At 32.6% G+C, this 14,137-nt stretch overlaps 1 protein-coding gene across 4 annotated transcripts; it reads left to right on the top strand.

Annotated features, from left to right (window-relative positions):
• Nucleotides 1–5,181: 5,181 nt before the first annotated feature.
• Nucleotides 5,182–7,178, top strand: LOC110093740 (serine/arginine-rich splicing factor RSZ21; the record flags this gene model as incomplete). Of its 4 annotated transcripts, none has more annotated exon segments than XR_002302742.2 (4): nucleotides 5,182–5,413; nucleotides 5,901–5,993; nucleotides 6,100–6,726; nucleotides 6,854–7,178. XR_002302742.2 is itself a non-coding variant. In XM_028700865.1 (3 exon segments), coding segments are annotated over 3 exon segments (374 nt in total), but the record flags the coding sequence as incomplete, so codon positions are not given.
• Nucleotides 7,179–14,137: the final 6,959 nt, after the last annotated feature.

The raw sequence follows: 14,137 nt of genomic DNA, 5'->3' as shown, positions 1-14,137 counted from the left end.
TGGCACTATATCATCTACTTATATCACCTAAGTTAGCACAATCGTAATACCTTATATTTGGTCGGCCTGAAGACTTCATCGTAATAACTTATGCCACCCTAATTTTTTTGTCAGCAACAAAAGGAAACTGATTTGCCACAAATGCCCTTGAGCCAATCAATCTAAGATATCACAATAAGGCATATTGGGCATCACCCATTATCAAACAAGCCTGAACTTTTGGGATATTTATAAAGGTGCTTAAACATAATGTGATTATCATTTTGAATGTCTAAAAATTTCCTACTATCAATTGGCCTTAAGCCGATCAGTACAAAATGTCACAATAAGACTTATTGCATCGCATTGCCCATTGTCAAACTAGCCTAAACACATTCAACACACATTCTAATAAAAGTCCAATTGAAAATTTTGTGTCGTTACACTACATTCAGTCATGACAAATAACAAAAAGATTTGCACATTACTCTCAGACGAACAAAGATTCCTCATGCAGCCAATTAGAGGACTGACTCTATATAAAAGTTTTTGATCCAATAGCACACAACTGGGTTTCATTATGCTATTGAGGTGGAACTTGAGTAAACAAAAATGAGTAATTTTCCATCTCCTTCCCAATGCATAGTACATTTCGCCTTCCTGAATGGACATCTCCACATCATTTCACCATGGAAGCAGGCTACAAAGCTAAATCACAAATATTAATCATTTTCGTATGTCTTCATCAGTCTTCTTCTCCACTCCACAAGGATGTCAACCACCACTCCTTCGAGGCTTGTTGAATCCCCCATTTGGAACAGACCACTTAAATTCTTTCCTTGAGCCAACAAGTATCCCGAGCAAAAGCCTCAACCCTCAATCCCCTCACTATGAAATAGAAAAGAGAAAAAGAACTTTGGAATAAATGTCAGATTAATTTTTTTTTAATGAGACTCTAGCCTATTTATAAGCAAAAGTATATAAAATTAATTTAAAAATATATCTTATCAATCCTAAATGACTCCACAATAGAAAGAAACTAAATCATAAATAAGATTCATATTCAAATAACAAATAAATTAACCACAAACTAAACAATGATTCTAACAAAATTTATCATAATCTTGAATTTAGAAAAAAAAAAATCCAAACAAATACAAAATTCAAACACATCCTTATACTGAAGTACCCTCAGTCTATATTTTTTTGTTGATGACATTCTTCTTGTTGACAAGACTAGAGAGGGAGTTTAAGGTAAATTTGAATTATAGATGTCAACTTCATAGTCTAAAAGTTTTTGTTTGAGTACATCTAAAACTGAATACATAGAATGTAATTTAGTAGAAATAGATCTAGTGGAGGGATTGTGAATTTGGGCAATCAAGTTATTAATAAGAGTGCGGGATGCATCAAGCTTGTTAGTAGAATTCAAGTTGGATGGTTGAAGTGGAGGGATGCATCAAGCTTGTTGTGTGATAGAAAAGTACCTCACAAACTTAAGGGAAAATTATATAAGATGGTGGTGAGAATTGCAATGCTTTATGGCGCAGAATGTTGGTCATTAAAAGAGAAGCATAAATTAAGTGTTGCAAAGATGAGGATGCTCAGGTAGATGAGTGGCTTCACTCTTATAGACATAATGTAAAATGAGTATATATATATGAGAAGGTTGGAGTAACTCCAATGGAAGATAAGATCAAAGAGTTTCCTTAGATGATTTGGTCATATAAAATGCCATCCTTTTGATGACCCAGTTAGGAGAGTGGATATGTAGAACGGAGGGGGTGAGGGAAGATAATATGATTAAAAATCTGAAATTAAATTTCAGATTTTTCTCTAATCAAGGTATTTAAAATTTTATATTCAAATAAGATGGAGGGAAGGATAAATAGGTAGTTAATTATTCCCCTAACTGAATTCCTTAACAAGGAAGGAAATAATTAAAATAAGGGAGAGAGAGAGGGGCCAGCCTAATGAGGAGGGAAAGGAAAAGGTGTCCACATACAATGTATGTGGACCCATACATTAATGGGAGATTGGAGAGTAAAATATGAAATAATTTCAAATTTAATATGATTGAAAGATTTTCTAAAAAAGATGTAGGTTATTTAGGAGAATTCGAAAACTTTCCAAATAAGACATGAGCTAATTTAGGAATGTAATGATGATGAAATGAAATTGGAATCAAGGGAACTTGGAGGGTGGGCCAGCGGTGGGGTGTAGGGGAAACATGGCCTGTGGTGGGGGGTTTTGAGGAGGGTGTAGCCGGCGGGTTGGATGGGAGAAAACGCTTGGTGGCTGGGTTGTGGTGGAGTGGCCGACGGTTGGAGGTGGGGGAAAGAAAGGGTGGTGTTGTTCGGCTTAGAGAGTGGGAGGAGGGAAGAGGGAAGCTTGGCCGGCAGCTGTGGAGGGGGTAAGGCTGTCGGTCAAGGGAGAAGGAGAAAAAAAGTTAACGGAAAGAAAGATAAAACCGTGAGCCCGAACACTTCGTGCGGCTGACGGGTAACGCGATGCCCTCACCTAGGGACTTCAACCACGAGCCGGACACATCCTGTGGCTAGTGGGTATTTCATTGCCCTCACTTAGGGACTTCCGCTCTCCTAAGAACTCCCATCTATCTCAAGAAAAAGTGATGAATTTTTTTTCTTAATAATCATCCATTAACCTCAAATGATGAGGAGGCTTTAAATAGCCAACATACAATGAAGGAAAAAAAGAACAAACAAACATGCCCGTAGGGCTTACATAGGACTACTCCCTCAAGTGAGGGTAAAAACGAAAAAATGCATAAATAATTCAAAATACAAATAATAACTCAAAATAAAGTGAGGCGATCATGGTTGTCGATCTTCGACTCCTCTGATAAGCTTTCACGGTCGGATGTCCTCATCACAGTTTCTCTTCTACGTGTGCTAAGGCATGCCTCATATTGTGCAATTTTAAATAGTGATAACATATAAAATAGATATTAAGTTCACAACAAAGTTTAGCATCATGCTACGAAAGAATTAGTGCGATATGAAAATAACATTAATGGCGTGCTTATGCAAGCACATTGCTTGCAATGTCAAGCGTTTATATGGTGAAGATTGAAAGTGGCAGGTGTGAAATGATATGTAAAAAATGGAAACAAGGGAGGCGAAAAGTAACATGTCAACAACAACAACAACAACAACATCAAGTTTTTATCCTACTACATAGGGTTGGCTATATGAATCATTTTTTTCCTCATTATGTCCTATTAAGATTCAAGTTCTCATTTACATCTAATAAAAAAGTTCATTTATAATACATTATAACCAATTAGGTCTACTTTTATGTTTCTTAACCTATGTCAGCTTCAATACATCTACTCTTCTAACCAGGTCATCGGATGATTGACATTTTATGTGACCAAATTATGGTGCACCGATACACTTATTTATGAAAGTTTGTTGTATCCGATACACCGATACACGGATACACCTCCGACACAACATCGATACGTGTCAGATATGCCTTTGCCGTATCCAATTAAAATACTATTTAATTTCAAAAGGACACGCATATCCAATATGCGTGTCCATTAAAAAACAAAAAAAAAATCTGACAAAAAAGACCCCGTCGTATTTACTTTCATGGCTACGAGCAAGGTTCTCTCATTTCCGAGATGGATTTGAGTCTCTTGATGATATGGGAATATTAGAAATTGCTAATCTTTCACTTGATGAGCCTGAATTATATGCTATGATATTTATTAAAGATGATATAGAAGTTCGAAGACAAACTGCTGAAGAAGCTAATCATATCATTCCTTCTATTGTTTAGTTGAAACTTCATGTGCTAGACAATTTATGTTTATGTTTATGTTGTTGTACTAGACATTTAATGCTTACCTTTATTTTGATATTATAAGCTACAAGGCTACAAATGATGTTACTTTCATTTTTTTTTTTAAAATTCAAATATTATGCTTTGATTGCTTTCTTAATTTTTATATATGATTTATAAATTATAATGTCGTATTCGCACCGTACCCGTATCTTATATTTTTAAGAATTGACGTGTCCTGTATCTGTATCGTGTCGTATATGTGTCGCCGTATCCGTATTGGTACAACATAGGACCAAACCATCTAAGGAGACTCTCTATTCTTATCCGCCACTAGATATACTCCAACCATCATGTATATACTTGTTTTGCATTTTGTCTCTGAGAGTGAAGCCACTTATCCATCTGAGTATCATCATCTTTGCAACTCTTAATTTTATGTTTAATGGCCAACATTCTTTGCCATTAAGCATTGCAGGTCTCACCACCATCTATTTAAATCTAATAAAAATTTAATTTCTAATAAAATCTATTCAAGTCTTTTTGAGGTCTACCTCTATTTTTTTTAACATAGGCCGGATATAATAATAAAAATTTAATTCCTAATAGATTTTATGACCAACATTTTGCGTCACAAAGCATTGCACGTCTCACCACCATCTTAATAATTTTTTCTTAAGTTTGAGGGGTATTTTTTTATCACACAACAATTTCGAATTATTCCTCCATTTCAGCCACCCGACTTGAATTTTACTAATAATATCTCCATCTATTTCGCCATTGCTTTGAGCAATAGACCTGAGATATTTAAAATGTGCACTCTTTTTATTGACTTGGTTACCCAATGTCACAATCCAACCACTAAATCTTTATTACTAAAATTACATTTTATGTATTTGGTTTTAGATCTACTCAAAAGAAATCCTTTAGAATCTAAGGTTAACCTCCATAATTTTTAGTGAAGATAAATTTATATTTATCCAAGAACCACCTTTTTTTTAGTTTAGTACTTAATCTTGTGAAGAAAACAAGGGAGCTACCCCAAAATTGGTATATACAATGCAGTTTATAAGATATGCATGAAATAAAATAAATAGTAAAGTAAATTTAAGGTCTGGGAAGCAAAAAGGGTGAACCGGAAGTAATTTGGATGGTAATTATGACAACAAAATTGTTAAAATACATAAGACATTTAACACAAGCAAGAATGAGTGGAGAGAGGGTTCATAAAAATGAGCTCAAAGAGTTGGGATAAGTCTAATGATTGATGATGATGGTAGGTGTAATGTTTGTGGATTATGATCTAATGCATCACTTTTAATCGGTGATATCTTAATTTTTATTTGAACTTCATTTGACCAATTACAATGCCTTATTTGACATCGTTTGTAGGTAAACATGGGTGGAGAGTTGAGTTATCTCATAAAGGCACAGGTAGTGGTCGAGGTGTTAGTGGCCGTGGCCGTGACCGTCATGGTGGTTCTGATCTGAAGTGTTATGAATGTGGTGAGCCAGGCCACTTTGCTCGTGAGTGCCGCATGAGAATTGGTCCTGGAGGACGAGGGAACGGGAGCCGCAGAAGCCCAAGTCCCAGGTTTCGCAGAAGTCCAAGTTATGGTCGAAGGTAATCTTTCATTAGCATACAACTCTTTCTTTCTCTACTGAATTTTAGAACTGGCTAGCCTATTTTCTTAACAGTTAATTTTTTACGTGAGCTATTTGTTTAGTTATCTGTGAAATTATGCAGACTTATGCATGCCTGCTAATGTAAAGTATCACTAGTTGTTGTTGGAGGATCTAGAAGTTATGCTTGGAGTTTTATCCTTCCCGGCTTTGGAAATGAATACCTACAAATAACAGCACTTAAGTTTTATTTATTTATTTTTAATGCATATCACTTTTTAGAACGTTATCGGTACCGATTTAAAAAAAGGGCTATATCATTAACCTTCACCTCCTCTTATGGTTGAAGTAGGATTTGATCATACTTGTTGAAATACTGATGCCACATGGGAACTTGGACACGCTTGTAAAATTATGCTGTTGGCAACAGCTACATCAAAGTTTACTTAGCTTAGGGAACCATATCTTTGTAATTTCTTATTGTTCAGGAGCTACAGCCCACGTGATCGGTCTCCTAGACGCCGTAGCTTGTCACCTCGCCGCGGTCGGAGTTACAGCAGGTCACCTCCATATCCCTATGGGTAATTTCTTAGTATCCTTTATATTTTTGGGTAGTTTCTTAGTTTCTTTCATAATTCAAGTGTCACAAGCGTTCTACTGATGTCTTTCTCTTTACTCTTTATGAAGCAACGGTGCTGGTAATGGGAGACAACTGAGCAGGAGCAGGAGCAGGAGCAGGAGTTAAGTATCCCAGCTGGAGTCATTATCTAGTTTCCCATATTCTCTTTTGAGTTCTGTCCCTGGTTAAACTATTTGGTAGCATTTGGTTTGGAAAGAGACTTGCTCTTAACCATGTTGCTTTTTATAGACAAGATATTTTCATCATTTTATGTCTTGGTGTTAACCTTTAATGTTAAGATATATAGGCTATATCTTGGAGTATTAAACATTTGAAGACTTATAATAAGCACTAAAAATGTTACTTTTGTTTATTTTTTGTTGGTTGAGGAGGCTTCGTCCTGCTTCAACAAATGCTGCTCTTACATTTGGTCACTTCCATGCTCGCCATCTTCGTTATGACTTTTCTTCCTCGAATTCATCAGTCGAGAACTGTTAATGCAACCCTTCTATTTAGTGAGGATCTACACCAAATCGGACAGAGAAGATCTGCTACCAATCTGTTAATGCACCCAAACGCATCTGACATACAAATTTCTTCCTTTCTCCTAATTTTCTTGTGTAAGTGGGGTACCCTCACCAAACTTGCTTCCTTTCTCTAGTTAAGAGAGGATCTGCTCCTACTGAGTCCATCAGGTAAAGCTCCCAATTCCATAATCTGAAGCTATTAGGCAGTATCAAAATGTTAAAGCTAATAGAATTGCAGGAGTTTTGGTTTTTCATGTGGTTTCTTCTCCTCACTGTGAAATATTTGTTGCAAAAGGAAGCTGGTCCTCCTCTTGCTATTCGATACTGAGATCGCTGCTATGATTTCTGCACCTTTCTACAATGCTACACATCGAAGGTAGTGCTAACTTGTTGTCTGCCATTGGTATATTGTTGAGGCATTTCCTAGAAAGCGTTTGCTGCTAGATTCTGAATCAGGTCTCTAGAATAGATTTTGGTTGAAGTCATAACAAACAATTTTTTGCCACTTTTTTTATGCTTTCAAAAAAGATTTGTACTAAAAAATTATTGTAGAAAATGGTAAAAAAAAATTATCCCAAATGAAACTTAACTGTTCTAATGTTAGATTGTACTTTGAAGTCTCACTTTTCTTTCTTTTTCTAGCTCGCATTATTGCTGTAACCAGTTTTTCGATAGCTGCAATATGGCATTTGTTTAAGGTTTTATTTGAGATAGTTTTTTAATTATTTTTTAAAACAAATTTTTAGAAAGCTGTTTTAAAAAACTATAAAAAAATTGTTTCTTTTTACGAGGAAGTACTGTCCTTAGGCCAGTGAAAACCCCGGTTGACCTAGCATGCAACCCACACCAATTTATACGGGCCAGCACTTAAGGCTTTCATTGCTTGCCAAGGGATTCGAACTAGGGACTTAGGCTTTGTCCAGTTGGCTCTTCACCACCCAGACAAGCAACGGTGGATTAAGAAAATTGTTCCAAATGAAACTCAAAAAAAAAAAAAGCTAAAAGAAAAAGCTATCAGACACTTTGTTTGATTTTGAAAGCCCCTTGAGAGTTTTGAGAGGACTATCATGAAGGGATTCGAACCAGGGACTTAGGTTTTGCCTAATCGGCTCTTCACCACCCGGACAAGCAACGGTGGATTAAGAAAATTGTTCCAAATGAAACTCAAAAAAAAAAAAAGCTAAAAGAAAAAGCTATCAGACACTTTGTTTGATTTTGAAAGCCCCTTGAGAGTTTTGAGAGGACTATCATGCAGTTTTCTTTTTCTAAATTATTTTTATAAACAAGATTTTTGGTATTACATTTAATGGATTGTTTCGATGGATTTTAGTAAAATTCTGATCATTTTATCACTGCTGCTGGCAGAGTTAATGATGCAACAAGTAAATACAATAAAGCTTACTATTTTGTAGATCTTGCTTTTTCACATTCACAACCATAATATACATAATAGGAAATGGGTAAATTGAGCTAAAACTATACCCTCTTTCCCCTATTTTTATTCTCCCCATTTAGGTATCCATGTTTGTTTGATATTTGGAAAAAGAAGCTGAAAATGTGTGCAGAGAGAGATTGGTATCAAGAAGCGCTTACTGATGCTATTCCTCATGTAGAAGTAATAAGTTTTAGTTGCTTTTTAGGAAAAAAAGTTACTATTACCCCTGAAAAAGGTAGCATGTTTTATTTTCTCTTTTGGGATACTTGGGACTAGGGGTATATAAGTATTCCAAGCCGGCTCATTAATGAGCTTATTGAGTCAGGAGTTTGAGCTTGAACTTGTATATTAAACAAGCTCGAATTGAAGCTCAGCATGTCTTGGCTTGTTAAGCAGCTCGATTAATTTGAAGTATATTTAAAAATTATTTTAAATTAGCATTATATAATATATTTTAATCTTTTTAAAATAAGTATACATAAAAAAAAATGAAAAATTTAATTTAAATTAAAAAATTAAGCTCAATAATTGAGCAAGTTTGAGATTGACCCTACAAAATTTTTTGATGAGTCAAGCTCTAGCTTTGTAAATGGACTTGAGTTCAGCTTAAATTTACGCTCAATAAGAATTAAACAAGCTAATTACATAAATGCTCGACTCATTTATATCCTACTTGTGAGCATTTAATTTCTAGATTTTGAGGTGATTTATTTTGTGGGAATTTTCTTGCAATTTTTATTTTAGTCATGAAATTTATAAATAAATACTTGTATTGTCTATAATTTGATTATTGATATTCATTTTTTAGCTATAATATGAGTGCTGAGACATCATTTTATATTCCAGTTAAGGAGTGTATTTGATGTGCATTGTGAATCATCATTTTCTATTGGGTAATTAAATTCATGAAGAACCTTAGTGAGCATTTACTTGTTCTCCAGTTAATTTAATTATATTTCATTTAAATAATTAGTATTGGATTTATAAATATAATATTTATAGATTAAATGCAACAAATATTATAATATTCATGCAAAACTAAATTTCAATCGCAAAATAAATAATATGGTTTTGATTTTATTTTATTTTATTTATTTTTTCAAATTCATTTGGGAAGGGTAATATTTAATTTATAAAATTGAGATTTGCGTTTTCATTTATTATTTGTATTATATTATTCTATGGTGGTTTTTTTTTATTTAAATATTTAAACCATATCTATTCTATTTATAAAAATAGTAACTAATGTTTCTAGTTATAATAATAGCAACCAATTAAGAGTTCAAAAAATTATGAAATTTTTTCTCAATTTATTGTTTAAATTCATAAAGATTTATTTGTGCGCATATAAATGAATGAATTTTCTTCATTAATTTTAAATTTTTGGGGTGTTTTTATTGAAAAAATACTTTAGTGTGCTAGTATTGTAAATAAGAAGTATTTTAATGGGACAAATGAATAACATAAAAAGGTGAGATATGTTACCAACATATAGTGGGTAGATAGATAGATTAAGGCTTCCTTTAGAGTAATTTTTTTAATGCTTATTGAAGCAATGTTTTAGTGCTAATATTTCTTGAAAACAATGAAAAAGTAGTGGCCAAATGTGGACCCAAATGAAGCCTTAGTTATTGATTAATGTCCTTATAATTCTTTTGTTTTAAGAGTTTTTGGATTTGTCATATAAATTGAATTCATAGGTTTTTTTTTATTAATAGAAGTTTTTAAGGTCATTGAGAGATATATATATCTCATATATTATTTATATTCAATGAAATAGAATTAAGTTTGCTTGACCGTGCATAAAAGTTTTTAAAGTCATGGAGAGATATATATCCTATCTCTATAAAGTAGCAATCTAGATCCCAAGTGATTTGATATTTACTTAAGAACCGGTTTGATTAGAAGTAAAAGGAGTGTAAAGTTTGATATTGGTGTTTAGTTTGAATTAAACTAAATATAGTATTAAATTTTGGTGTATTTGAAATTCACCATCTAGTTTACTCTTGGTGTATCATATTCGGGTGATTTTTACATACAATGAAACTTCATTGTCTAGACTAACATTGACAGCTGCCGCCACCGTCGCCAGATATCGCTGTTGTCGAAAGTCATCACCGCCGACTGCCACCATCATCTGCTGCCACTACCGTCAACTGCCACCATAGTGGGTCATCACCACAGCAGGCCATCACCACTGTCGGCTACAACCAAAGCCTGCGGCCACTAGTCATGATTTATACTCCATTCATTTTACTTCAAGCCAAAAAAAAAAAAAAACTCCACATTTATTTTACACCTACTTCAGCAAGAGGTTAGTTTAAACTCCTAATGTGATTGAGCACTTGAATTCAATCTATGAGAATTCTCAACTTTTTTTTTTTCAATTAGTGCACTATACATTTGAATTATCTTTAAATCAATGAACCATAAAAAACTTCATAGAGGGATATTTGGAGTGCTTCTCATAGCATTTTAAAAATACAGAGCCTTCGATACGGCAATGCCACATGAGATTTGACAATCTTTGTGAGCTTTTTGATTGGATATTTTTGGGAGACATTTAGTCAAATTAAAGTAAACTCACACACGCAAGATTCAAACCCAAGACCTATTGATTGATAATTTTTAATACTAGCTTAAATGAACAGTCACACGTATCTAATATTTAAGAAAGATATATAAAAAAGAATAATCATATTGGATTTGATGTGGATATTAATTTTTTTAAAGTTAATCATTGCTCATGTTTATAAAGTATTGAAATTTTCAATTAGCTGATTTTTTAGGGTAAGTGAAAGTAAATGAAATGAAAATAAAATTAACATTTACAAGAGATATTATCATAATATAAACTTAGCTTGAGAGATGAAATGGGAAATCATTAAATTAATTATTTTTTCTTAAGTATATGGGAGAATTTACATTATGTCAATCAGCTAATTGTATTTACTATAAAGGTAATGAAGAAAAAAAAAAAGATATTTGTAAATAAATTAGAAAAAAAGTTAAAATAGATCATTATTTGAACAATCATCCATGATAATAAGATGAGTTGAAGAGAAGAAAACTATAGCCATATCCTGTATAAGGACTTTGGACATGACAATAAATAAATCAATTGAATTCAAATTGATATTTTTATGAAGATTTAAATTAATCCTCCTTGATTGATCCATATTTGATGATCATGAAAAAATAAATTTTATTTTATTATTTTAGATGACTATAATGAAGATAATTAATTTCATGTTTGTATGTTGTTCATGAAATAATATTATTTCATACTAAATATATATGAGAATCAACTTCACAATTTTGATTGAGATATTTGAAGTTGTAAATATAGAATTCAAGATCCAATTGCTATCTAGCTAATTCTAGAAAGTTCTAAAACAATTTTCATGTAGAGTATTCAAACATATGAAGGATTCTAGATCCCTTTAATACAATTTCAAATTATTTTCTGCCCAATAACTATTTTAGATATTTATATAGTAATATATTACATCTAATGAATATAATGATCTGTGTGTTACTGTATATATGTTTGTTGTAGTAAAGAATCCTTTTAGTCGCCTTCAAGTGTGGCTCGATCAAGTTTTTCATATTTAGGCTTCTAATTCTAACACCATGCATAATATTCGATCATACATAATATTGCACCTTGTTAATGTTAAATATCTTAAACATCTAATTAAATATTGGAATTTGGTTGAATCTACCACTTTGTATTCGTTAATCTTCAATAATTTGATTCCACATTTTACATAATTGCTTATTGATTTGTAATCCTCCATCTTAAATTTCTTGAGAACTTCTTTTGCATATGCTTCTTATGGAATAAATATGCCTTCATTATTTTGCTTCATTTTTATCCAAAAAAGGATTTAAGTTATCTATCCTCTCAAATTTTTGCACCATGCTTTGCTCAAAAAAAAATTTTTTTTTTTTAAATAAGTGGATCATTGCCTATGAAAGTTAGATCATCTATATACAAACAAACAAGCAAGATATCTTCATTTTTATGTATCTTCACATAAATGGAATTTCATATGAGCATTAAATGTGGTCATTCTATTTGAAGCAATATTAAATCATTGTATTCCATGCCCTCGATGCTTGCTTAGACCATATAAAGCATTTTTTAATTTATGTATTATTGATTCTTCACATTTTTTTTATATATCATAAGAATTGCTCAACGTATATGTGAAACCCCATAAGTAAAAAGAACTAAACTCTTAAATATTGAGGTGCCTTTTGGTGTAATGGTTAGAATTTAATTAAAAAACTTCATAGTCAAGAGTGCTCATCCGGGAGAAATCCTAGGATGGGTGATCTCCTAAGAAGTTACGCTAACAAGATAAAACTGTGAGACTCTTAGGCCAAAGAGAATGATATCTCGATAGCTAAGAGTTTGGTATGTTACAGATGATATTGGAGCAATACTCAAGTCGAAAGATAGAAACTAAGTATCATACAAGATAAAATGTTATGTTATGGGATTCACCACTTGAACATTGTATGAGACAAAGTGCTACATTGTGGGAGTCATCAATTGAACTTGTGGGAGCACCTCTAGAATCTTATATACCTAGTGGATGATTCTAGAATAAAAATACCGATGAGAACGTCAATTACTAATTAAGTGGGGGAGATTATGAAATCTTTTAAGTAAAATAGAAACTAAATTCTTAAACATCGAGGTGCCTTTTTGGTATAATGATTAAAATTTCATTAAGGAACTCCATAGTTAAACGTGCTTATCCCAGAGAAATTTTGGGATGGGTGGCCTCATGGGATGTTACGCCAACATGATAAAACTGTGAGATTTTTAGACCTAAGCGAACAATATCTCCATAGTTAAGAGTTTAGGTTGTTACAAGATGCTTATTCTTCAATAAATATATTCACAATTGCAAATTTGATATCCATTCAATAAATAAACTTAAACCTCTTTTGTGCAACAAGAGAAATTAGCAAATGGATAGTTTTCATGCAAACAATAGAAGCAAATGCCTTATTATAGTCGAAGCCAACCTTAGCTTGTATTCTCTTACAAAAAATTGTGGTTTGCATCTTTCAACTTCGCCCTTTACATTCTTTTTTATTTTTCTTTCTCACTTAATACCAATGTCTTTTTATCCTTTTGGTAGACTAGTGAGCTTCAACATGCCATTCTTCACTACAGAAATTTTTTATTAATTTCACCTTTCCACCTTTCATCTCATTGGCTTATTAAAATTTTAATTTATTGCAAGTAAATAAATAAAATGAAGTGCACTGGTAGTCTTAAATAATTAGTGATGGGACGATAGAACATGGAGAGGGTAGTGAAAAATCTTTTAGGTCCATGAGTACTTACTTTCTATATTGAATAACTTCATTCCTCTTTACAAATCTCAAGCTTCTTAATTATTAAATTGCACATCTCTACTAAAAATAGCTTTAGAAGTTTTTTTTGGGTTAAAACCCATAGTGAACTTACGTGCTAATATTAGGGAAAATATTACAAGTCCTTAGAGGGATCCAACACTCAGTGAAGGCTCAAAGAGCTATAATCCAAAAAGAGGTAAAAAACCTAGTGAGTAAAGGATCCCTATCTAAATTATTTAAAATGTATAAAAATCAAAGGAAGGCAGGAAGCTAAATCCAAAAAAGCAAGCCCAAGCTTGAGATATCCACATCAAGCTCCAAATATCTATAGATAATATGAAAAAAGAGACATGAAGCACAAAAAGAAAGACATGAAAGAAACCAACAAAGAGAAGAATGAGATTACAAAGAATAAAACTTAACAGACAAGGACCATCACAATCAGACATCACAACCATAGGGACAAAAAGAAAACCCACACACACTGCATGAGATGGACAAACTTTGTAACACCCAACGATACCCCTGAAAAGTATTGTATGGTGCGCATGCATAAACATAACCTTTATGTCACTTTTTTAATCATTCAACATAAAGAATTCTTACTTTAATAAAAACATCCAATTATAATATCATTTTTAATAACAAGAAGCATTTAGTAAATCCAATTTTCATACCACATAAAGAGTTACAGAGCCACTAAGAAACTTAAAAGAGCGCAACACTGAACTATTTGTATATCTTAAATATAGACTCACAATATAA

Source organism: Dendrobium catenatum, unplaced genomic scaffold, assembly GCF_001605985.2.
Source record: "Dendrobium catenatum unplaced genomic scaffold, ASM160598v2 fragScaff_scaffold_1607, whole genome shotgun sequence".
Lineage (NCBI taxonomy): Eukaryota > Viridiplantae > Streptophyta > Magnoliopsida > Asparagales > Orchidaceae > Dendrobium > Dendrobium catenatum.
Note: the sequence above shows the minus strand (reverse complement) of the source record. Positions and strands in the feature narration are given on the sequence as shown.